The sequence below is a fragment of the Prionailurus bengalensis genome, chromosome A1, assembly GCF_016509475.1.
Source record: "Prionailurus bengalensis isolate Pbe53 chromosome A1, Fcat_Pben_1.1_paternal_pri, whole genome shotgun sequence".
Taxonomy (NCBI): domain Eukaryota; kingdom Metazoa; phylum Chordata; class Mammalia; order Carnivora; family Felidae; genus Prionailurus; species Prionailurus bengalensis.
The window spans coordinates 7402377-7428238 of NC_057343.1; the positions used below are offsets into that span (position 1 = coordinate 7402377).

Genomic DNA, 25862 nt, shown 5'->3' on the forward strand with positions numbered 1-25862 from the left:
ACCAATTCAGGATGCTCAGACATGCAGGCCTGCGCTCACCCAACGTGCTGTCAATAGTAGCTCCCGGTTCTGCCTGTCATAGAAACAGCACGGGATTCGACAGCCAACCGCGACTGTGGAGAAAACTCGGCCCCCAGCAGGCACAGCGGGAGTGTCTCATTCATGGCAGCTCAGACCCTCACACTGGAACCCCATCCATCACTGCCTCCTGCCATGACAGAGCCCCAAACCTGAGCTCCAGCTCTGGCATTTCTCGGAGTCACATGGATGGCGATCAGCAGGTCCCTTTGTCCTTGGGCCTTTGCAGGAAATGTGCCTCATTCTGACATCTAACATTCATTCCCAAACGGGAGTCTAGACTAAGGGGGAAAAAACCTCTAAACCTCCATTGATTGTGCCTACTGGAGGGAGGTGAATGGGTGGTCTCTGCCCTTAGCTATTACTAAAGAAAATAGAAAAGTTTCGTTTTCGTATTTGCAATGGGTGGCAAGGCGAAACGAAACGAAACAAAAACAACTTCAGCCTTTTCCACTCTCTTTTAAAGAACTATGACTGTTGGGCCTTAGGAAATGAATGACCTTAAAGTCCATTAAAATAGGTGAGATTAGCGAGTGCTCAGTTAATAGAGACTGTTCAGTTCACAATAAAAAACAACGGCCCAAAACACTCAATGAAAAAAAAATGTTTCTCAAGGTGAAAGACTCTGTTCGGAAAAGCCCTTGAGAATTAGATTAAAAATGAAGAAGAAAAAAAAAAAAAAAGTAAATCATCCTTCAGAACACGTTCTTTAAAAATGCAGACTCACCGTTCTGAGAAAGATTTTGTCCTAAATACTGTTTAATGCCTTAGCCAAGAGGTTGATTAAAGTAAACGCCCGCCAACGGAAATGAATGAAAGATATTCGCATACTCCTGGGTTTTGATGAGTTGGAAGGAGAACATCAGGGCATGTGAGAGCCCTGTGTTGATGGTGCCTTCTAGAATAAAGGAGGAAGGACACAGTGGAGCAGGAGAGGTCATACTGCCGAGAGGAGAGGAGGGCCTCTGTGGAAGCAGGAGGCAGGGATCCTCAGAAAGCTGGGGAGGCACTGTACCTCCCTGCTTCCTGGGATGGGGCAGGGAGACAAGCCGTTACAATCAAATAGGAAAAGAAAAGGTGAGCCTGGTAGGCTGCAGGGTGTCAGGACCCAGCGGTGGCAAATCTTGGGTCAGCCTCACTTAAAAACCTACCTTACAATCCTTGGGGCACCTGGGTGGCTCAGTTGGTCCGGCATCCGACTTGGGCTCAGGTCATGATCTCACAGTTCACGAGCTCAAGCCCCGCGTCGGGCTCTGTGCTGACAGCTCAGAGCCGGGAACCTGCTTTGGATTCTGTGTCTCCCTCTCTCTCTCTGCCCCTTCCCCGCTGGCACTTTGTCTCTGTCTCCCTCAAAAATAAAACATTAAAAATATTTTTGAAAACGTACCTTACCATCCTCATCATCCCTCTCTGGGCTAAATGTTTGTGTCCTACCCCCAAATCCAAATGTTGGAATGCTAAGCTCTAAGATGATAGTAATAGGAGTGGGACTTGGGGAGGTAATTAACTAGACCCCTGTTGGTCAGATTAATGCCCTTCTAAGACAGGAAGACAGCTTGCTTTTTTTCCTCTCTCTCTGCTCAAGGGAGAGACATACCATGTGAGGACATGAGAAGATGTCCAGGAAGGGAGCACTCACCAGGAACCTAACCATGTTGACACTCTGATCTTGGACTTCTAGCCTCCAGAACTGTGAGAAAATAAATTTGTGTTGTTTCAGCACCCCCGGTCTATGGTGTTTGTTATAGCAGCCCAAGCTGATCGAGATGTCCCTGATCACGGTTTCTGTCTCAGAAGTGCTCCCTTCATTCTCTGTTGTGTGGTCCCTGCTGTTGGTACTTGGCTGACCTGATCCCCACCCGCCTCCCTTTTTCCCAGGCTCTCTTCCAGGAAGGGTGGCATGTAGCAGAAATTGACAGGGCTGGAGCTCCCAGGAAGTTTTGGGTCCTGATGAAAAGGCAGTGGCCCATCCTTTGTCCATCTGTCTTCTACTATTCCCTGCCTGGAGCATGGGAGGTTTGGAACGTAGCAGCCTTCTGTCCACCGTGCAGGGGCCGACATGACAAAAGACAAAACAAAGACAAAAGACAACAGACTAGGGATGGAAAGAGAGAGGAAAGAGGCAAGGAAAGAGGAGAGAGGAAAGATAAGAAAAGCCTGGGTCTCCTAAGAGTGTTGCTACATAGCCAGGTTTTTCTTTTGTTGTTGTTGTTTGTTTGCTGGCTTTTTAGGAAAAAATATGTCCCGTGTGTTTAAAAAACTGTTCATCAAATTATCTGTCATTTGCGGCTGGGATACCTAACAGATACCGTGCCACCCTCTAGAGCACTGGAGAACATTCTTTACTTTATCAAATTCTTTTGATTCTTTCAGCAATGAAAGCCAAAAGCCCGAAGACAGTCTGGCCACTACGGTCTGTTCGGCCCCTCTAAGGAGAGAGCGGGGCTGGTAGGGACCATGAATCGTGCTTTGGTGCCCAGGTAAACATTCGAGAAAATAGAGTCTTAGGGCCTTTAAGAGTGCCTCCTTGGGGCGCCTGGGTGGCGCAGTCGGTTAAGTGTCCGACTTCAGCCAGGTCACGATCTCGCGGTCCGTGAGTTCGAGCCCCGCATCGGGCTCTGGGCTGATGGCTCAGAGCCTGGAGCCTGTTTCCAATTCTGTGTCTCCCTCTCTCTCTGCCCCTCCCCCGTTCGTGCTCTGTCTCTCTCTGTCCCAAAAATAAATAAACGTTGAAAAAAAAAATTAAAAAAAAAAAAAAAGAGTGCCTCCTCTATTTTACTTTAAGATTCATGAGACCATGTATGGTATCTGAGTCTTTGGGAATGGTAATGATGAAATCAACTACAGTTGCGCTATACAGAGCCCCCAAAGCCTTGTCTTAGAGAGTCTGGAGACTACTGGAGGCTCTCTTCCAGGGAGACTTGTACCTGACAATACCTTTCGCATCGTCATACCATTGGCATGGGTCGAAACTGCACAACTGCAAAACCAACAGGGCTCACTGTCTCAGACACACACTTCTGCAAGGTCTTGTCTGGAGCAGACAAAGGGCACTTCCAAGGGGAATGCCAGAAGCCCGCGTGGGGCAGAACTTCACAGGCAGGAGAAAGGGATGATGGGACCGATGGCGGGTAACGCAATCCGGCAGACCCAACCCTGCCTTGTCATCTGGGAAGAGGAGAGTGGATGGGGGCCCGAATACGGGAGCTTCTCTGCCTTCTGGAAACCACGTTCATCGGTCTTCTGTGGCCACATTCACGCCTCCTCCGTTGGAAAATTCAGAGCCGATGCAAATCTTAGTAAGTCCAAATGGAAGCCTATTCTCTGAGAACTGGTTTCCAATAGATCATTTTTCAACCGTTTCGGACTGGGGAGAAAAAAGCTAGCATTTAGTCTCTAATGCTGTTTACGCAATGTCAGGCGAAGTGATTCAGTAGCCGTCTCTCACTTCATACTTTAAAAAAGAGTAAGTAGCCCTCCCCCACGCCGCCCCCTGCAAACCCCCATTAAACTACCGCACATTTCAATCTATGCATTGATGACGGGGACGAATACATTTTCTGCCACATCGACATAGTTAAATTTCTAGCCCTTATTTTTAACCCAGCACCATTTCAGAAATCAATTTCTGTGGAGAGAGAATACCTGGACATTTAAATCCATCAAAAAGGAGTAAATGAGCATTTCAGATACATCCATCAAGAAGAAATGCCCCTTCTCCCCATCATTGTGGGGCTTTGTCAGTCGCCTGTCAGATGAATGTCCGCGTAAGTGTTTATTAATCACTCTCGCGCTCGCTGATGGGCCTGAACACTTTGCTCCTCGAAGTCTCTGACATGGACAAAGTATGCGGCAGGTTTCTTCTCTCGGTCTCTTGAGCACAGTTGCTTACTTTGTTAAAGTTAATTTCCACTCATTTCTGGCTTTGATGGGAAGATTCCTTTATCAATTCAATTCATGCGTGTTGTCTGCAATCAAAGCAATATTGTCTGCTAATGTGAGCTATGTTCCATGCTCCCTCTCCGTTTTATGCTAACGCCTTCCTTCTGCTGGTCCTGCACTGGAGAATTTGGGGAAGAGGCTGGCTCCCTGGCCTTCAGAGACAGGCTGCAGTGATGGCTGAACCGGCAGCCACCTACCCCTCCCGGAACTGCTTGGCTGTGAGAAATGGGGAGCTGCTCTCTTTCCCAGGAATCACCTGGCTTGAAAGAGAAGTCAGTGGAAGAGAGAAGGCAATGGGAGCCACGCGTGACGGAACCTGCTCTGGATCCCCCGGCGGAAGAACCAAGCGGCCCTCGGAGATCTTGGGAGGCAGGAGGTTTATTTCACACCAGCAGGTTCGGAGGAGGTAACTCTCCAGAGGTTGAGCCTTACATCGAGGTCTCCAGTGTAAGCAGAGGGAACGATTTATAGTCTGTGACTTCTGCATTCCGCATTAGTAGTAATCTGGCGCTCACGCGTGGCAAGCGGGGTCGGAAGAAGAACCCGGAAGGGGAGTCTTCAGTTGGGGACCGGAATTTCCGTATCAGTCCCATCGGCCATCTTATAACAGATGTTCCCCTGTCACATGTGGTGGCAATTTGCTATTCCTGCCATGACCTGTAAGATCAAGTCTTATTCCGGAACTCACCAGCCTTTACGTGAGACCTTTCCGCTTCCTCTACCCCGAGGAGATTCACCGTCTCCCCAACACACACTTTTGTGCTTCTCATGCTGTCCTTCCCAGCTTCTCTCTCTTCCCCATCTCACCCCACCCCTGTGCACCCCATTCGTCTAAGTCCTACTCTTCCCGAAAGACCCGCCTCGAGCCTTCCCTCCCTCTCCCTGCCCCAGGATAGCTAGCGCCAGCTCTTCTCGGAATGCTTCCGGAAATCAAACTTTCACCACGACTGCCCTGGCACTTACCACCTCCTGCTACACTGTGGCAGCACCACTGAGGAGCGAACGGAGCCAGGCAGGTGGAGTCAGGCAGGCCCAAGCCTGATTCTGACTCCGCCGCTTGGAGTTGGATGGCCCTGCACGTCTCTGAATCCCTGTGGAATTTCTCCAAAAAGAAAAGGAATGAACTACTATCTGTCTTGTGGGACGATTGTGCGGATCCACAATGACTTGTGTAACCCACCCATCACGGTGCCCAGTGACGCAGAAGCCCAGGAAATGGTGGCTATTGTTATAAACCCCAACTAGATGACAGACCCCCAGAGGGAAGTGCGGTCCACACCGTGCATTCCTGCGCTACAGAGGAGGGAAAGTTAAACCCCCGTGATTCAGACTCTCTTGCAGCCAAGGATTAGGTTATCTATCAGGTTCCAGAAATTAAATGTGCTTCTTCACCGTCTGGAAGACAGAAGCAAGGGGAGACTTGTCAAGAACTGTGAAGGGGCCGAGGTTTTGCCCTACACGCAAGCTAACGAGTTCGTCTACCCCAGTGTCATAGGTGCTGGGAGAAGACAGGAGACTCTCGGGTGGGAGACAACGGACCTATTACTGACAGCAGAGCAGCAGCATTTTCTTGTGCTGGTTCCTTAAAGTTCAGTTACCCCAGGGCAACACGAAGAGGGCCAAGTGACCCCTGCATACACAGGAGAATCCAAACCTTTTTGTAAGTTACAAGATTTTTTTTAATGCTTATTTATTGTTGAGAGAGAGAGAGAGAGAGCAAACGAATGCAAGTGGGGGAGGGGCAGAGAGAGAGAGAGAGAGAGAGAGAGAGACAGAATCCAAAGTAGGCTCCAGGCTCCGAGCTGTCGGCACAGAACCCAACGTGGGGCTCGAACTCACGAGCCGTGAGGCCATGACCTGAGCCGAAGTCGGACGCTCCACCGACTGAGCCACCCATGTGCCCCTTCGAAATTTTTGTTTGGATGTTTAGTTATTATTTTGAGAGAGAGAGAGCGCTGGGGAGGGGCAGAGAGGGAAGGAGAGAGAATCCCACCAGGCTCCCTGCTATCAGCGCAGAGCCCGATACAGGGCTCGAACCCACGAACTGTGAGATGATGACCTGAGCTGAAACCAAGAGTCAGATGCTTAACTGACTGAGCCACCCAGGTGCCCCAAACCCAAATCTTTTCCAGTGGATAGTAGGCTAGCCTGCCCATTGCTTTGGAGGGGGATGTTCTATCTCCAAAGCTATTTTCTATGGGAGCAGCCTCGAAAAGACAGTCTAGAACCAAGCAGACAATACATCTACAAGATGTGAAGATGCAAGAGACCCGTGGAAAATGGTCTCTCCACCAGCCCATCTTCCTGCTGCCAGCTGCTGCTCCTAGCAAGGAAGGTTGTGGAAAATTGGGGGGAGGGGTTTCTACGGTCGCCTTCCAGTGGTCACCAGCTTTAAAAGAAATGATAGAAACCACCCTAACCCCAGACCACATCCATGACTGTGACATACACTGGAGCTCAGCTGTTCCTGTGGCAGCATCCTGGCTGAGTTCTTAATTGTGGCAGGCTAGTTAGGCATTTTTGAACTCATGGAAGGCCTAACCAAGAGTCCACTTCCTAACCTGTGTTAAATTCTGCCCTTACGGTATCACACGGCCGGAGTGGTTTCTGCCTCCTGCGCTAATATAAGTCTGGACTAAACCTCAGTGTTCTCCAAAGCTTTGGTGCCTTCCACTAAACCTGTGATAATGGTGAAGATGGTGACGATTACGATGATGGGGGTGGTGATGACAATTAGGGGAAGGAAAAGGAGGAGTTTGAGGAAAGTAGGAATAAAGCAGGAAAAAGAGAAGAAAGAAGGGGAAAAAAACTTCATCATGTTTCTCCTTCTTTCCCTCCCAAAATACACATATTATCAAAGGAGAAAGCAAGCTTTTTGAGTCTCTACCTATTACAAATACTAAAAAAAAAAAAAGAAAACTCTACGTACTCATTACTGGAACCCCAAGGTCACCAGTTAGAGCTCTTGTTTTGTTTTGTTAATTTACATCTCCTTCTAATTTTTCTGTGACACAGAGGAGTTTCTCAGATGCTCTCACAGGCTGGTCACATCCTTGGCTGGATCAGGGAGAAGCCAGATCTCAGTGGAAGGTTCCCCAGTCACAAAGCTGCTTTCATACCTGTCTCAGCACTTCACAGGGGGAAGGGGAGGGGAGGGGAGGGGAGAGGAGGGAAAAGAAGGGAAGGAAGGGAAGGGAAGGGAAGGGAAAGTCCACGTCTTTAGCCTAAGTCATGGTCTAGGGGTTCTTCCTGGAGTGGGAGTTGTAGCTGACAAGCTCACTCCCAACAAGCCAACCCTCCCAATGGTGACCCAGAATACTCATCCCAGTCCTGTGAAGTAACTTCTGGAAGGCCATCTCTCAGAGCCACCTTGTGACATGTCTACCCCTCTGGGCTGCCCTGTGCCATCCCAGAGTTCTATGCAGGGTCTGGCATAGGCATTCACCCTTCCTACGCAATACAGGTGGCTGGGTTCTGAGATGCCCATAAAATTGCCCATGTGATACGTGCATACGATAGCAGCTAATATTTATTGAGTACTTACTATGTGACAGACACAGTGTCACACGATCTGGAGGTCTTTTAGTTCGTTTCAGCCCCCCCCCCCCCGGCAGTTCTATGAAGCAGGCACTTTTATGCCTCCTAGTTCACAGAAGTGGCAACTGGGGCTCAGAGAATCAAGCAACTTGCCCCAAATCATAGCCAGAATGTTTTCGGAGGCTCTGCCCCTAACAACTATGTAACCCTGCTCAGAGCAGGGACACAATGGATATTTGTTCCGTGAATTAGAACAGGTGTGGCAGAAATCGCTGATTTCCCCTATTACCCACTCTTCCCTTCATCTTAGAAATAACCCCCACTACCATCCAAGATTTTGGCTGAGCCTCTGCCTACCTCCTTAGGCCTCAGTTTCCACATCTGTCAATCAGAAATAATAATAGTACCAGCATGCCTCGGTGGCTCAGTCAGTGAAGTGTCTGACTCTTGATTTTGGCTCAGGTCATGATCTCACTCGTGGGATCGAGCCCTCCCTCAGGCCCTGCGCTGACAGCTCAGAGCCTGCTTGGGCTTCTCTCTCTCCCTCTCTCTCTCTGCTCCTCCCCTCCTCGCTCTCTCTCTCTCTCTCAAAATAAATGAATAAACATTAAAAAAAAGAAAGAAAGAATAATGGTACCTGTCTCATGTTCCTCAAGTGTAAGAACTCCCAGTCATGTAGATCGCTAACCAGAAAATGTCACCAACCATGGTATCTGACTAGTAAAATACGTATTTTAAATTCCTAACTTATAATTCATTTTAATGACTGTGAGGCTGTGTGTGTGTGTGTGTGTGTGTGTGTGTGTATGGCTTAAATAAGTTACTACATGTGCCTAGCACACAGCATTAAATTCCGGGCAATTGATTAGATTAAACTGAATAGCATTCTGTAAGTCTAGCTCAACAAAGAATCAAGAAACTCCAGAGAAAGCTCCACCCAAATAAAGAAAAAGACACTGGAAATTTGAGATGGATAATCTCGGAACCTGACCCTTTAACGATGTTTTAGGTTGAGGTCCTAAGACAAGATAGTAAGCTGGAGAGGCTCCTAGGTTGTTCCCAATTTATGCTTTAATCTTTAATATGTAGCAAAAGTTTAGGGACGTGTTTGCGTCTAGGATACAAACTAGACAGGACAGAAGTGAGCTCTTCCTGCCGTCCTAGACTAGAGCCAGCTAACAGGAACTCTAAGGTTTGTTATGAACGGCTCCATGGGATTAGCCTTATACTTCATAGCTGGAGAAGTAAAAGAAAGTGACTTTTCTTAGGAATTCGGTTTATTCACTAATTCTACATTGTTAGTTGGAAATAGGACTTCTCTCTGAAGCACAGGGTCTACTCAGAGCAGATCCGCTAATAAACAATCCCCCGTGGATTCTGTTTAATTTGCTTCCCTTTTTGCATGACCTGCTATACGGGAGACATTCACCCGGTGCCCCAAAATGACACAGAGATCTGTACAGTTACAAGTACAATTACTCAAGCAATTAGTGACAGATGCAATGTTCTTTGTGGGAATTGAGAACCAGGGTGCTTGCTCTTCCTCGGCGCTGCCTGCAGAGGTGGTGGCCATCTGTGACTCGGCATCATGGCGGCCCTCAGACCTCTGGTGAAGCCCAAGGTCGTTAAAAAGAGGACCAAGAAGGTCATCCGGCACCATTCCCACCGATGTGTCAAAATAAAGCACAACTGGGAGAAGCCCAGAGATACTGACAATAGGATGCGCAGAAGATTCGAGGGCCAGATCCTGATGCCCAGCTTGGTGGGTTAGGGGAACAACAAGAAAACAAAGCACGTGTTGTCCAGTGGCTTCCTGAAGTTCCTAGTCCACAGCGCCAAGGAGCTTGAAGTGCTACCCATGCCCGACAGATCTTACTGTGCAGAGATTTCTCACGGTGTCTCCAACAAGAACCACAAAGCCAGTGTGGAAAGAGCGGCCCAGCCGGCCATCAGCGTCACAAATCCCAATGCCAGCTGCGCGGCGAAGAAAGTGAATAGGCAGCTTGTGTGCGTGTCGTATTTGTGTTAATAAAACCATAAAACTACAAAAAAAAAAAAAACAACAACCAGGGTTCTTTCGAAGATGAGGAGAACTAACCAAATGGCGAGGACATAATCTTTGGAACCGTACGTGACCTCAAAGACGAGGTGATCCATTGGCTTCTCTATGCCTCTACTCTTCTCAGTACCAGGGGGAGAAATACTCAACCTCCTGCCAGGGTTAAGGGCATCACTAAGAAAATCCCAAAGCAGCTCCCACAAGAATTGAGGTGTCTTGACAGCTGCCTTCTCTGAGAACCCCGCTCTTCCTCTTGCCCCTTCCTATCATCCACCATGTAATGAGGACGCGGCCATCATCAATCACCTGCTCATTGTGGCTCTGTGAAACCGCTAACCCAAATACTTGGCTGAACAAAACTGGGGCTATGTGAGTGGTCATGGAAATGAGAGTAATGACCACAGGACTCCACAGGACTCTTAAAACCAATCTGCTCCGCTCTCTATGGCATACCACAGATTTTCAGCCTTAGACAAGTTCTCTGCTCTCTCTCTTCCAGCAGCTTGTTTCTGCTTTGGGGGACGTTTTTGAGCCAAAGGCTTTCAGAGAACGAGAAGTTGAGAGCAGATGTGCCCAATGAGAAGTTGAGATGTGTCCGAGGTTTGCTCTGGTAACAATGGGGAAGGGGGAGCGTGTGTTGAGAGGACTGAGCGGCCACCGAGGTCTCCCCTGTCCGCGGGTTTATTGCTTTATGCTGCCACCTGGCTGATCATTGAGCTGCAGGCTCCTACTGCAGAGCAAGAAAGACGAGACAGAACATTTACACTGGCAGGACTCAAAAACAAGTTTCCTGATAGGCACCTCGCCAGACAACTCAGACCAGCCTCATGAGAGGCACTGTCATCCATAAGGCGGAAACAGGTACTAATTCTAAAGGCCGGGCTTAAAGGTCAGGGGTTCGCTCATCAGTTGGAAAACTCTTTAGAGGAGACTGGTTCTGTTTCAAACCCACCGTGTTTTGTTCTTTAGATCTATCAACACTTCCTATTGACATCCTCAGTTAAGATGTTCCACACATTCATCTTCATGGTCCCTGAGTAAGAGAATGCCCTCATCCCTGCAGAAATCATCTTTGCTTCCAGTGATGTCAGGGTCAAAGACAAAAGGAACAGGTGTGCAGTGAACGACTTGGGCTGGACAATCCATGCCGAAAGAAGGCCTCACCCACATTCCTGCATCCCGCCACCCTGGAAAGAATACACACAGCTCGCATTTACTGAGGGCATGCTCTGTCTCAGCGTGCCAAGTGCTTTATCAATACTTAAGGAATGAACAGCGGCCCCGGGACAAGATGTGGGAGGAGCAGAGATCTGTCCCAGGCTGAGCAGACGGACTGAGGAGAAAACTCCCTGGAGGGCAAGTACCCGGTGGGTGTCAAGGTAGGTGCCAGCTCACAGACTGGCCTGTGGGCACTTGGGGGCACTTGTAAGCATGTGAGCCCATGAAGGACTTCCAGAAAACGAGATAGAAAGGGAGGCATCTCAAAAGTGAGGCCAGAGGTCCTGCAAGATTCAAACAGAAGTCTAGGTTCTTGACATTAATTGCCTTCCCCTGCACCCGTTGACCAGAAAGCCATAATATTCGGGTTACAGGTACATCATTTTTAATCCTTTCAAGGGAGGGGTGATCATTCCACTTTTACTATAGAAAGCTAAAGTGCTGAGAACTCATGAAATCTTGTGATGCTCACCAAGATGCACCTAGGATGCGGGGAATAGGTACAAAGCAAGGACAAATCATTCTTATCGCCATGAGTGCCAACATTAAAAAATGTATTAAACGGAGGCGCCTGGGTGACTCAGTCGGTTAAGCGTCGGACTTCGGCTCAGGTCATGATCTCGCGGTTTGTGAGTTCTAGCCCCACGTCGGGCTCTGTGCTGATGGCTCAGAGCCTGGAGCCTGCTTCGGATTCTGTGTCTCCCTCTCTCTCTGCCCCCCCCCCACTCATGCTCTGTCTCTCTCTGTCTTTCAATAATAAATAAATGTTTAAAAAAATTTTTTTAATGTATGAAACATATACAATGTCCAATGTGCCAAAAGCCATGAGAAATTTTGGTGACACCAGTATAAATAAGTATTTATCCCTGCCCTTAAAGGTTTGTAATCTAGATGGGAGAGAATAGGAGGATGTCCCAGAGGCTATGACATGATTACCATTGGTTCCTTCATTTGACTTGATTCTTATTATCTGGAGGTTGGAGACCTCCAGATTCTTATTATCAGGGGTTGGAGACCACACCAGTTATGATTAGATACAGCTGCATGTAATAGAAAATTCAAATAATAAAAACGATAAATATTTATCTTTCACTCACATAAAATACATAGGCAGCTCCTTGACCTTCAGGGACCCAGGCTCCTCCCATCTTTCTGCTCTACTATTCCCAGGATGAAGTTTCTATCTTAAAGATCATTTAATGATCCAAGATAGATACAGAAAACGCCTCTCTGACTTGCAAGGACCGCCCCCCTCCACTTACCTCTTCAAAAATGTTTGTTTCCAGGGATACATCTATAATCCTGGTTTTTCTTTACACTCCCCTGCGCCAAGCCCATCCATCCTAAGACTAAAGCTACCGTGTTTGCATACATAAGTTCCAAATCTCTCTTTCCATTCCTCATCTCTCTACTCAACTTTAGAACCACATCTTCATCCTGGGACACCAGCAGAATGCTCTGAGGCTAAGGATTAAAATGCAACACATCATGGTTGCCTGGCTGGTTCAGGTGGCAGAGTGTGGGACTCTTGATCTCAGGGTCCTAAGTTCAAGCCCTACCTTGAGGGCAGAGTTTACTTTGAAAAACAAAATTAAATGCAACACTTCCCAAACGTGGAGGTAATGTTGTGCCTCCCCAAACAAAAGTGGGTCCTGCTCTTGAGGTCCCGGTCTCTGCATTTGGTATCGCTACCATTTATTCCCTCAAACAAGCAACCCAAGCGTTCATCCACGTGTTTGGTGCCCTCTGTCTTTCATGCCCTTCCCCTCCAGCACACACACACACACACACGCACACACGCACACACGCACACACGCACACACACACACACACACACACACACACCCCTAATTGGTCTCACCAATTTTCCCAAAGATTCTCTTCAAATTCTCCCAAAGATTTCTCTTTTCTTATCTTCCTGTCTCCTCTCCAGCTCTCAGGTGGTCATTCTCCATCACTTGAACTGATTTCCTCTTTGCCTGTTTCCCTACCTTTGTTCATTCAATAATTCAGTAAATTGGTCGTTTGCAAGCCAACTCTCCGTTGGATCCTGCTCTGGCCCCCTCTCTGGCCCCATCTATAAGACTTCCTACTGCTTCCAGTAATATTTCTTAAGTTCCTTGGCTTAAAAATCTCTGAATAGGGGCACCTGGATGGCTCAGTCGGTTAAACGTCCAACTTTGTCTCAGGTCGTGATCTCTCGGTTCTCGAGCTCAAGCCCTGCGTTGGGTTCTGTGCTGACAGCTCAGAGCCTGCAGCCTACTTCAGATTCTAGGTCTCCCTCTCTCTCTGCCCCTCCCCCACTTGTGCTCTGTCTTTCTCTCTCTCTCTCTCTCTCTCTCTCAAAACAGATAAATGTTTTTTAAAAATCTCTGAATAGGATCAAGCTCAAACCTGTTAGCAGGGCCCTTTGCACCTTAACCTCCAGTACCACTCACACGCATTCTCCCTCTCCGCCCTCCTCCACTCCTGGCTCCCAGGTACATTGACTATGCCCTGGCGGACCAGGCGCTCTCCCGCCCCCTTGCCCGAGTGAACAGACTGCTCTCTCCTGGGAGAGTTGCCTGAGTCAGTACTGGCCTGCTCAGGGGAACAATCCTTTTCTTTGCAAGGAGAATTTCCCCCTTCATTGCTTCAACCCAGAAAAAGCAGAAATAGTCGCTGATAATTCCAGAGCACATAACACATTGCCTCTCTTTCTAACTATCCCCATCTCCGGCACAGGATGAAAACACCTAGATGATGAACCCTAGCCTTGACCTACCAATAGGTTCATCCAACCCCTGTATTGGTCCATCGAACCCCTGCAGAGCAGTACCCCAAACTGCCTTGAATGGGGCCATCTTGCCTCTCCGAAGGAACAAGGAATGTGAGAAACTCCTGAGGGGGGCTGGGTACCTACAGAGCTGCCATTCACTTGAACATACTGGGCCCTCCCCCTGTGGTGACTCAGGCATGCAGAGGGCGTGATGGCTGCAGAAGAGTCAGATAGTTCCTGCAAGTAAGTTGCTCCGCGGCATACCCTTGAGTGCCTCGGTGTATTAAGCAGGTAAACCACAAAGCCCTCTTATCCATGCCACCTCCTGAGTCATACCTCAGGATTCATTTATTTATCCAGCAAATATATACTGAGCCCCTACTATGTGCCAGAAACTTCTCTGAGTTAGGATACAGTAATGCACAAGATAGACAAACATGCTGATCCCCAGTGGGGCAGGTATTTCGGTGTGGGGGTAGGAGGGACGGAGACAGAAAAACACATGAGCAGAAGACACAGAAAGCTAGAAGGCATTTATCAAACAAGGAATCTGACTGGGGAACGCGGGGAGGAAGAAGTGGTATTTTTTCGTAGGGGCGCTGACCTCCCTTTAAAGAAAAGTGACATTTGAAGATGGAAAGGAGCAAGGAGCCCTCAACCCCCCTCCCCATTTCTGCAGTTTTTGCGGGGATGTGTCTGCTGCGAATATCTCAGAGCTGCATTTCCAGGAGAAAAAAGGCCAGCTCTCTCCACCAACAGGAAAGGAGGCGGCGTGAAAGAGAAAAGAGCGGGACCACAGAAATCATTCCATGTTGAACTGTCCGTGACGGACACTTGAAAACCGGCTCTGGGGGCAGAGCAGGGCCCTCCAGGCCGAGGGGCTCCCCGGGGCCTCTCTCTCTCTCTCTCTCTCTCTCTCTCTCTCTCGGGCTGTCAGGCTAATCCCACCGCCTCCTCCCACCCCGCCCCGCCCAAGGAGGCGTTCGTTCGTTCGCTCGGGTGAGTAAAGTTCAAACCCAGCTGAAGCCAGCCCCGGAAGGCGCGTCGAACTGGAAAGCAGCTCGGCAGCCAGAGTGTCCCCCGGGGAGCGGTCCCCCGGGGTGCGAGGGCCGCGGCCGGAAACCAGGCGGCCGCGCTAGGCCGCGGGCCTGAGAGGCACTTGGCTCCCCGGGCGAGCTCGCGCCCCTCGCCGGGCGGCACCGGAGTCCCCGCGGCCCGCGCGCCCCGGCTCCTGCCCGGCCTTCTCCTCCGTGGGCACCGCACTTTCCTGAAATCGCCCAACTCCTGGGGCGCGCGCCCCGCGGCCCCGGACTGTCGAGCTGGAGCCCCCTTTCCGGCCGCAGCCCGCCGGGTTTAGCGATGGCGGATTAAGTGTGCGTTCTTTCCAGGCCTCCCGAAAACACTCTCGGGGATGCTATTTTGCTTGGGCCCGGGTCTCTCCCGCGCCGAGTTGCACAACAAACCATTTAAACATTTCAGCACAAAACCCGATCCATTGTGGGCCGCACATTAAAAAGTGTTATTCGCTTTGAAGTTTTTGTCTAATGGCTCTAAACTGAAAGAAAATGTTTTCCTATTACTTAATTCAATCATAGCGAAGAGACTTGGTAAAAAGCCCACGGATTTTGCCCCAAAGTGTGACAGAGTTCTCTTTGTGTTTGCTTATCCTCCGCTGTCACACACTTTAATTCGCCTCTCTTTATCTGGCATTCAAAACTTTCTTCAATGACATTCAATAAGGTCCAGAGGCTGGAGGGGAAAAAAAAAAAAACTGGTTATTTTTCCCCCCTAGATATTCTTTCCCAGTAGCTTTGGCCTTGCTCGCGTTCAGGGGCTCTTAACCCCTTCCTCCCCGGGCGCGGGCTGCAGCTCCCAAGAGACCTCTGCACCCCCTTTTCGCGGGCTCCAGGCTCCGGGGTTCAGCGGCCGCCCCTCTCACCCCGCAGAGCCCCGCCCGCGCCCCGCGCCTCTCCCACCCGCCACTGCCCACTGCCAGGGAGAGGGGTGCCTCTCCGGCCCTGTTCCCCGCTCTCGGCTCACTCTCAGCGGTCCAAGCCAGCACAAATTACCCAGCGAGCAATTAGGACTGAGATTAGGCTGCACTAATGCACTCTGGCTAGTTTGCAAGCACCACCCTTAGGCGGGGAGCCTTGGAGAGGAGACCCTGGCCTTGGGGTCAGCATTGGTCTCCTGTCCACCCCCCATGCCAAACACTCAAGGAAGCCTTCAGCCCTACTCCTCCTGCTAAAAGACGTGCTAAAAGCTTCGTCCAGGCTATTTTCCCCCATTGCCCCTCTCCTTGTTATGGAATCGGTTGTTTTCGCACAGACAAAGTCCCTTTGCTTTTTAATCAGTTATAATTTGTTGCTATTGTTATCGTAAAGATGTCACCAATGATGAAAACCCATGTAAATGCTTCAATCTGGGGCAGTCTTGCTCCCGAGCACTGATTTCCACCACCCCACCCCACCCCCCACCCCCCACCCCCACCCCCCACCCCCGCCGCGGAAAAGCTTCCCCCTTTATTTCTCACAATTCCATTCAGAGCCCTGAGCAGGTGACTGCGGCGATTTGGTTCCAATAAAATCGAAAGTAACCGACTTCGGTGAAAAGTCCGGGGCTGCAAATTCGAAATATTTATGCTAATTTCCCATTGTATGGAAAAAGTTCCTTGGCGAAGCAGCTTTGAGTCCGGGGACTATTTAAAAGGCTGAAGCTGTGTACACAGCGCCAGGCGTTTGAAGTTGTTTAACCATTGTGTGGCCAGAAAGAAGAGAGCGACGCGGCAGGAGAAGGTCCTGGGGACAGGGGAGGTCGGTCGGGTTGGGCAAAAGCAGCAGAAGCTGGGAGTACAACTGCCCTTCGCCCCGCTCCTGTGGGGCAAACTTCAGGAAAGCACTGATTTCCGAGCGCACCCGCGAGTCTATGGGAGTGTGGGCGAGTGGAGAGCGCTCCGGAAAGATCTACGCCCAGCAGAGCCTCTCCACTCGCCTCTTCTGCTGGGGTGCGAGATCTCGATCTTCGCAGTGTAGGCTTCCATTCCCCGTTCCCTGTCCCTGTCCCAGACTCTCAGAGGCTATCCTCCACTTGACATCCACAGCGCTGCCGTCCAAAGGAAGAGAATGGCTGACCAACATCTACCGAACAAAGACTGGGCGTTAAGGGCAGCATCAGAGTTAAGACTTGGAGAAACTTAAAACAGAAAGACAGCCTTGGGACTAGCGCTGGATAAGGAACACCGAGCCCCCTTTTTTCTCTCTCTCCAGCAGCGCCTCTCGGCTGCCCCAGCCCCGGGTCCTCCCCCTCAGGGAGAGGGGAAGGGATTCCACAGGTGGAAATCAGACACCGGCTGTAGGGACACCCGCGGGGTGCACCACGCGGAACTGAGCAAACTGAGTGGAGGGAGCATGATCTTGGGGAGCAGGGGTAGATGAGAGAAGGAAGGGGATGGAGACGGAATGCGCAGGGAGATGGGGTGTGCGCCCATGGGAATCTGGGGAAGTGAGGCAGTGGGGGTACAAAATCAAGAAGATAAACCTGCCGATCGCCAGTGCAAAGCCAAAGGGGAGTGAGGAATAAAGAGAAAGAAAAGAATATTAAATCGCGGGAGAATGAGAAAATAAACCCGCAAAAGGGAGAGGAGGGGGCGAGGGCGCCTGTTACGGCGTGGGTGGGGTTGACAAGAATAGAGTACATTATGCAGTTCATTTAGTTAACAAGTGAAATAATGAGGAAGCGTGCAGAGTGAATGCCAAGAGAAAAGGCACAAAAACCCTATTGAGAGGCCCCGGCCGCTCCTGGCGTAGCCCATCACATGGCAATAGTCCTATTTAAGCGGCGCCGCCGGCGCCTTTCAGCACCACTAGTGCTGGCCAGCACCCCGAGCTCCTCGGGCGGCGGCGGCGGCGGCGGCGGCGGCGGCGGCTTCAGCCTCGGCCTCGGCGGCGCCTCCAGCCTCCCGCGACCCGGCAACAGCGCGCGGCCGCTGCCCGGGGAAGGGCGCGGGGAGCCGCGGAGTCCGCGGGGCGCAGCGAGCCGGCTGGCGGCGGGGCGACCGCGCACCGGGGCCATGCCGCGCTCCTTCCTGGTGGACTCGCTGGTGCTGCGCGAGGCGGGCGAGAAGAAAGCCCCGGAGGGCAGCCCGCCGCCGCTCTTTCCCTACGCCGTGCCCCCGCCGCACGCCCTGCACGGCCTCTCGCCCGGCGCCTGCCACGCGCGCAAAGCTGGGCTGCTGTGCGTGTGCCCGCTGTGCGTCACCGCCTCGCAGCTGCACGGGCCCCCGGGGCCGCCCGCGCTGCCTCTGCTCAAGGCGTCCTTCCCGCCCTTCGGCTCGCAGTACTGCCACGCGCCCCTAGGCCGCCAGCACTCGGCCGTGTCGCCCGGGGTCGCTCACGGCCCCGCCGCCGCCGCCGCCGCCGCCGCGCTCTACCAGACCTCCTATCCACTTCCCGACCCCAGGCAGTTCCACTGCATCTCCGTGGGTAAGCCGGAACGCTGCGCAGGGGGACAGGGCATAGGGGACCCGATGACAGTTGGCGAGCCAGGGATAGGAGAGGAGGGTCCCTGGGCGTTCCGGAGACGAGGAGAGTCACGCTGGGACCTGGGGGGGGGGGGTGGGGGGGGGGGTGGGGGTGTGCAATCAGGGTCGTGTGCCTCTGGAGGGTTGGGACAGGACACAGGAGGGAGGGTGAGGACAGAAGGTCCGGGTCTCGGAGGGGGCGCGCAGGAGGGAGCGGGGGCTAAGGTTCAGGGCGCCCCATAAAGTAGTGCCGAGGCTGTGTGACTCTGGGAGTACCAGGGTCCCGCCGCTCAGCAAGGAGGCGCCCGCGGTAACGCTGCTGTGCATCTCGTTTGGGGCCAAGAGGTGGGTGAGAGACCGAAGTCCCGGGATTCTACTGGGCGCCTACCGGAGCATCGGGCCCTCCACGCAGGAGTCTGATCGCTTCCCTCTCTGCACCCCACCCCCTTCAGACAGCAGCTCCAACCAGCTGCCCAGCAGCAAGAGGATGCGCACCGCGTTCACCAGCACGCAGCTGCTAGAGCTGGAGCGCGAGTTCGCCTCCAACATGTACCTGTCCCGCCTACGCCGCATTGAGATCGCGACCTACCTGAATCTGTCCGAGAAGCAGGTGAAGATATGGTTCCAGAACCGCCGGGTGAAGCACAAGAAGGAGGGCAAAGGCAGCAACCACCGCGGAGGCGGCGGGAGCGCGGCTGCCGGCCCCGGCGCGCCGCAAAGCTGCAAATGCGCGTCGCTGTCCTCAGCCAAGTGCTCCGAGGATGACGACGAATTGCCCATGTCTCCGTCCTCTTCGGGGAAAGACGACCGGGATCTCACGGTCACTCCCTAGGCGCACGCCTGCCCAGGTCGCCCAGCCCAGGCCCTCCCCGAGTCTCAAAGACTGGCCCTGGGACGAAGTACCGGTTCCCAGGCACCCGCTGCCAAGCCGCGGCCACGCACGGGTTTGGCAAGGGTTTGCGGGGGAGGGGGGGGGGAGGGGGGGATCCTGGGCAGCGACAAGAGCCTGGCAGAGACCTGACGCTGGTATCCCCACCCCAGGGCCGGCGGCCCTCCCAAGCGAACGCCAAGCTGTGAATCCTGCCAGCGCTGGAGTCTTTCTCAGCCCTGCAGCACAGCGGGCCCCGCGGGCATGCCGGCCGGCCCTGCGCCTTGCTGGCCGCTGGCGCCTCCCCGCGCGACCTCTCTGGACTGGCTCAGGCTTTCTCGCTTCCTCTACTCCCCTCCACCCTGGGTCAAGCTGGACCTCTCACTCCTCGACAACCGCTGGCCACCCCACCCTGCCCCCTTTACTTCTTTCTCTCCATACCCACTTGTTCACTGCGGTAGTTTATCCACGACCCCCCCCCCCACACACACACACTTATGAACTCTTGTTGTTACTGGTTTTCTTCTCCTTTCCGTCCCCACCCCCCCCCCCCCGTTCCTCGTGGGGCCTACTCCATGGTCAGTGGGCCCGTTTGCCCCTTAATCAAGCCTCGCTGGCACTGCAGCTCCCCTCCCACGAGGGAAATCTCCCCCCCCCCCCGTGGCCTCTGGGTCGGGGAAACCCACTCACATTTTTTTGGAGATGCTCTGCATTCCCCTAAATACATCCCGGGGCTCTGGGCCTCTGGAGACCCCCCTCTTCCCCAGACCCCAGACGCCTGCCCCGCCCTGGTCTAGCTTGTCGTTGTACGGTCTCTGTAATACCAGAAGATATTTATTTATTTATTTATGTACAAAATTTTAAATAAACTTTTTTTTTTCTTAGAACTCCACGTGGCTCTGGACCCCAGGCCTCGCTCTGGACTGGACAGGCACCCACCTGGGTTGAGACTTCCAGCTGGGTCAGGGCGGGGATGGGATGACGGGTCCGAGGTCCTGTCCTCGCTGGTCCACCAGTCCCTCTCTGCACCCTCAGCCGGCGAGGACTCTGCCTTCTGGGTCCCCTGGCCCGTACAGTCCCTAGTCTCTGGTCGGGCTCCGGCCAAAGTGCACTGGCTCCACGTCTGAAGGAAGGAAGGAAAGCACTCCCCCTACCCCACCCCACCCCCACCCCCACTGTGCCTCTAGTCCGGACCCTCCCCCCCACCCCAGGGCTCCCTTCCTGCCCTGGATCTGGCCCCCCAGCAGCGCTCTCTGGTGGTCCCCACCACCATCCACGAGGGCAGCGACCAACTCTCTCTCTCCAACTCTCTCTCTCGAGAGGAGAACTCCGTCCTTCCTTCGCTGCGCCCTGACTGATAATGTTTATCAATTGCTTTTTATCTACCGTATTTGTTAGGAACAAATGCCCACCAGGATGGTGAGGACTTCTCTCAGAACAGCCCCCTTGCTTTGCTTTGAGGCAAATTCTATCAGACTGTGCGTCCGAGATTCCGAGGACGCAGAGCGTCCAAGTCCCGGCTAGGGTCCAGCACCTATGTCCTCGCCCGTTCTTGTTACACCCCCCACAGCTCACTACGACTTAGAGTCAACACCCCAACCCTCCGTGGGGAGACATGCAGGGTCTTCGTGCGTTACGTGGACGAGAAGGACGCGCTGGGGTTTCTGTCCAGGCAGAGAGGGCACAGCCCCAGAGTGGAGTATTTCTGCTGCTCCGGCAATGGGACATGGGAGACAGAGGATCTGGGTTCTCACGACCCTCAGAAGACTCCTATTCTGCCTCCTGGAAAACTGGGCCACTTCTTTTCCTGCCAGACGGCTCCCTGCCAACACCCCCCCCCCAAACACACACACCCATACGCACACCCTGGGGAGCGCGGGACTTCCAATGTCTAGGCAAAGCAAACGCTCGCCTTTTTCATGAGAAAGAGGCTTCAGTTGCGGTTGTTAGGCACAGGCAGGGTTCATGTCTAAAACCTTTGGTCTTTTCCTTCAGTCAAGCTGAGGACAGGCTCTCTCTCCGGCTCTCCTAGAATAAAGGCGTGTGCCATCTGGCTTCCCACGATAGGGCATTCCTGGTTCTTCCCGGATCAAGACGCCTGGGTTGTGCCGGAGACAGATGAGAGTCGGTCTGATTCTCTGCTTGCTCCCTGGTTCCCCCTCCGTCTTCCTCAGTCTGAGCTCCAGTCTCACACCGGGGACCAGTTGTCCGCCTCCCAGGAGGGGGCATTGTACCAATATGTAAAGGAAGCCACCATACTTTGAAGCACACACGAATTGGATCCCAACTAATGTTTTATTATCGATGATCCTGACGTTTTCTGAGTTGTTTGGCTGACACGCTCCTCCAAGAACCCGTGGGTGAGTGAAGTTTCACATCCTTTAGCTACCAGCAACCCTCCGGTTCCGCCTTTGACTGTGGTTTGGGGCACCCAGGGGGAGCAATGGCCTTTAGGAAACAGGTCCACGGTGAATGTGAAGGGCTGGCTTTGAACCAGCTCCTTCCCTGGGTTCCAGGAGGGGGGTGGCCCGGTGCCCCAGGACAGGCAGTCTCCAGTTTTCAGTGACAGACCTCGAGATCAGAAAGGGGAGACGGGCCCTGAGTTGAGGATGGGGCGCTGGCTCTAGGGGAAGATGGAAATGGAACTTGGAGGAATGTGAAGAGGCTGGCCACCGGCCCCCCAACCTCAGGCGTACTCCCTATCCCAACTATCCCAAGTGCTTCAGTTTTGTCACCGGAGGCGAACGTCCCTCTTGTTCCCAGCTGCTCACAAAAGCTGCAGAGCCAGCGCCGCCGGCCGGGTCCGGGCGGGTCCAGTTCTCCAAGGAGCGTGCCTCGCTTGCTTCCTCTCAGCTTTGCCTGTCCGAGGCTGTATCCCTCTGTCCTGCTGCCAGAAGAGCAGCAGCCTTTGCGCTTTCTGGTGCGCGGTCCGGAAGAGCGTTGGGAGAAGACGCCGCGTCCTTGTCGCCGTCGCCGCAGCGGGGTTACCAAGGCGGTGGCAGGAGCGCAGCGCTGGGGAGCTCGGAGGCGGCGCGCAAGAGCTCGCGGCGGCCAGCCGCCGCCTGCAGGAGCCGCGACGGGCTGGTGAGCGCCAACACGCTTCGGTGCAAACGCTCTTCACCCTGCCTCGATCGGGACCCAGGCCACCCGCGGTTTGGGAAGAGGACGAGGCGCGCGCCGACCGACCTCCCGGGGCTACCAGAAACCGGAACTTCTCATCTAGGGACACAGAACCCAGTCTTTGAGCACACAGTGTTTTGCGCTGGAAGTTGGGGCTTGCAAGTCAAATTACGAAACTCAAACCAAGCTGGGTGAGGATGAAATTTCCTGGCAGTTTCCACCTAGTGTGGCTGATCCACATGCAGACCCCGCCGGATCCTACCTATTTCGGGGACAGCCGCTTTCTTTCCTCTGAGCAGTTTAATGGCTAGGAGTGTGGACCCTAGAATCCAAGGGCATGACTTTGCAATGCGTCTCCACCGTTTCCTTACAAGCTGGGTAACCTTGGGCAAGCCACCGGTCCTTCCTAAACCTCAATCTCTTCTTCTGTAAATGGGGATCATGGTAATAGTTCCTTCGCAGGGTTGTTGTGCAATATTAAAGGATAGAATTCACAGAGAATGCTAAGCACAATGTCTGCCAAGTTTCAATAAATGTTAACTAATGTTGTTGTAGTTGTTGTTGTTACTTGTCATGCCTATAGCTGTGCCTAAGGCATAGTTGGTGCTGAATAATTTACTGAACGCAAGAAGTGACCACTCACAGACAGGCTCGGACCTGAATCTATCGCCAAGGCTGGAGAGAGCACACGGGGGCAAACATTTCCAGGACTCCTCGAAGTCAGTCATTCAGAGAATCAGTAACAGCTCCCCTCCGTGAGCACTGCCCAGGTGCTGGGAGTCACTGAAGTCCAAATGGGAGACCTCTTTCCACCTTCACTGAGATCAGTTCCTCGAGCTCTCCGCTATTGACATTTTGGGCCAAAGAATTCTTCCTTATGGGAGCCTGTCTGTGCATTGCAAGATGTTTAGCAGCATCCCTGGCCTCCACCCACCAGATGCCAGTGGCACTCCCCCCCCCACCAGTGTGACAGCTAAAGATGTCTCCAGATATTATCAACTGTCCTCTGGAGGCAAAAACCACTTAAGGTTGAGAATCACTGATTTAGACCCATGTATTTTCTGCTGATTTTTTTTCCCATAGATTTCCTTTCCAGTCCATGGGGTCCAGGATTTGATAACCTAGCTCTGAGCACACCATTCTACCTTTCCTTCAATTATCCTTTTTTGAATAGACGTACCTTCCATATCCAGGACATTGGACTGTGCACCGAGATGTGGTGTGAGAGGAGGAAGGGGAAAGACAAAACGTGTGGGAGGGGGGACACTCGGGGAGACACCAAAAATGGCTGCACAGTAGGAGCATGTCAGCTAGTCTACACAGCATTGGGCATGTGGATTGAAAGGGTGAATCAGTCACAGGCTTGCTGGCCGAGTAGAGTTTACAGAGCCACTGAAGCCTTTGCAAGAATATGCTATCCATTTGTCTCGTGACCTGTAGAAAACCAGGATCCCTCTTCAGTCATGTCCATGGATGCCTACAACCTCTTGGGGGAAATTTTTCGGGAGCCTAAGTTGGCACCCCCCCCCCAGTCACATGCGTGCAGAAGCATAGGCACGTGTGCGCGCGCACACACACACACACACACACTCATCACCACCATAATGGTTCTTCCTGAAGCATACTCCTTATCTGTTTTGTCAACGCCTGTAAGTCTAAAACTAGAAATCACTTGTGTGAGTGGGACTTCCCAGCTCAAGGGAGGACGTGCCCTCTGAGGTGTGCTAGGGAGCCATTGGACTTGTCATCCATTTCAGGCCGTAGTGGGTAAGGAAGGTCCTGTCCTGTCCCACCACATTCAGGGGACAACTGATCAGCCTGGGTAGAATTTGAACACGTAGGGCTCCCTCGGGCAGTCCTGCAGTGAGGAGCTTCCCTGGCTGGTCCCATGGAGCTTCAGGCTGTGGGGACCTTGGGAGACAGAGGTTACTTCCATCACTGGCTCATTTGCACCGAAAGGTGCCAGACAGAAGTAGATGCCTGTCTCCTTGGTTCCGTGATGTTATGAATTTCTAGAGGAGCCCTGTTAATGGATGAATCGGCGTCTCCCTGCCTCCAAATTTACATGAGGAGGCCCAAACACCTAGTATCTCATAATGTAACTGCATTTGGAAATAGGGCCTTTGAAGAGGTAATTAAATGAGGTCATATGGGTGAGCCCTAATCTAATATGGCTCCCATCTGGAAGAGAAGAGAGACTCCAGACACATGCACACACGAGGGACGACCATGTGAAGACAGAGGGAGAATGCAGCCACCTGCAGGCCAAGGAGAGAGGTCTCAGGAGACACTAAGCCTGCCAGCACATTGCTCTGGGACCTTCGGCCCTCCTAACTGAGAGAAAATAAATTTCTGTGGCTTCAGCCACCCGGTCTGTGGTGTTTTGCCTGGCAGCCTTAATACACCAATACAAACTCTGACCCGGATGAGAGCTCTCTGGATCCTTCCATGCTCACGCAAGAATAGAAGATTGGAGAGGAAAGAGCCCTAGACTCGCAGTCAAGAACTTGAGGTCCAGACTCTGTCAGGCCCCGAATTCTATAACTTTGGACAAACCATGATCCTCCTGAATCATTCGTTTTTCCCTTCTCTAAAGGCAAGAGTTATAACTGGCATCACTGGGGTTTTTTTTTCCTTTTTATGACTAGCATCCCCCCTCTTTCTGATAATCATCTCGATTTTATTTTGTCAAATATAAATTAAAGTTAGCTCTGGAAGAAAGCAGGCATCCACCGAGGTAGACCTCTGCGCTTTGTGGGAGTTCTCCCCAGGGGGGGGAGTGGGGAGTGGGGATCCAGTGGGGACTAGATATTTACTTCTCTCCTCCTTCCCCAGCAGATCAAGCCTGTGCACAGGACTTGGGCCAGCGCTTCCCCCAGAAGTCTGACTCTAAGGAAGAGTGACACAGAGAGGCATGTCGGAGATTATTTCCTATGGCCATAAAGTTAAGAGCCTCTGAGTGATGGCAGATGACCTATGACAATGGTAGGAGGGATAGTCCAGGGCGAGACGCTGGCTATACCTTCTCTTCCTTCCTGCCCGGTTTCCAGCCATTTCCCTGATACTTTCCATTGATTCGGGGAACTACCAGGTGACCTTCCATTCAGTACCCGGTCTGCTTCAGTAGCTGGAATTCATTTCGGTGGTCTGCAACCAAGAACTTGGAGTGATGCAGTAATCCGTGCTACATATGAGCCATTCAAAACCTGCATGGGATTGTGAACAGACCTGGGACAAAGACGACTGTCTGTCCCTGAAACCGAGTATCAGTTCTGACCAGGTGGCTGGTACGACTTAAATAGGATTCCCTGGACCACTGCTCTTTGTGACCACTGCTGTGGCCCATGCACCTGCCCTTTCGCCACACGGGAGCGTTTAGACTCGGTTGGATGGTTTCGGAATTCGTCATCCAGTTGCCACAATGTGAGTCACAACCGGAGCATGAGCTGCCTCTTCCTGGAGCAGCACGGGGTTTCCTGGGGACAGCAGGAATGGTGTTTCTTCCCATCTCCCACACCTGCAGGGAAGCCATGCTCAGGCCTACGTGGAGACTCAGGATACGAGATCTCTGTCCTTCCTGTCTGGCCATGCCTCTTTGATTTTTTTTTTTTTAATGTTTATTTATTTTTGAGAGACAGAGAGAGACAGCACGAGCAGGGGAGGGGCAGAGAGAGAGGGAGACCCAGAATCGGAAGCAGGCTCCAGGCTCCGGGAGCCGTCCGCACAGAGCCCGACGCGGGGCTCGGACGCACGAACCGTGAGA

At 52.4% G+C, this 25862-nt stretch overlaps 1 protein-coding gene and 1 pseudogene across 1 annotated transcript; both read left to right on the forward strand.

Moving 5' to 3' along the window:
* The first annotated feature begins 9049 nt into the window (after positions 1-9049).
* Positions 9050-9607, forward strand: LOC122496322 (annotated as a pseudogene).
* Positions 9608-17661: 8054 nt separating this feature from the next.
* GSX1 (GS homeobox 1) lies at positions 17662-18969 on the forward strand. Its single transcript, XM_043602626.1, has 2 exons — positions 17662-18073; positions 18564-18969. The coding sequence occupies exons 1-2, from the start codon at positions 17662-17664 to the stop codon at positions 18941-18943; spliced, it is 792 nt and encodes a 263-aa protein (XP_043458561.1). The 3' UTR covers positions 18944-18969.
* Positions 18970-25862: the final 6893 nt, after the last annotated feature.

Excerpts from the sequence above, each read along its gene's own strand:
- GSX1 (XM_043602626.1), top strand. The coding sequence starts at position 17,662 with ATGCCGCGCTCCTTCCTGGTGGACTCGCTGGTGCTGCGCGAGGCGGGC. Across the intron at positions 18,074-18,563 it reads GTTCCACTGCATCTCCGTGG|ACAGCAGCTCCAACCAGCTG; the intron begins GTAAGCCGGAAC and ends CACCCCCTTCAG.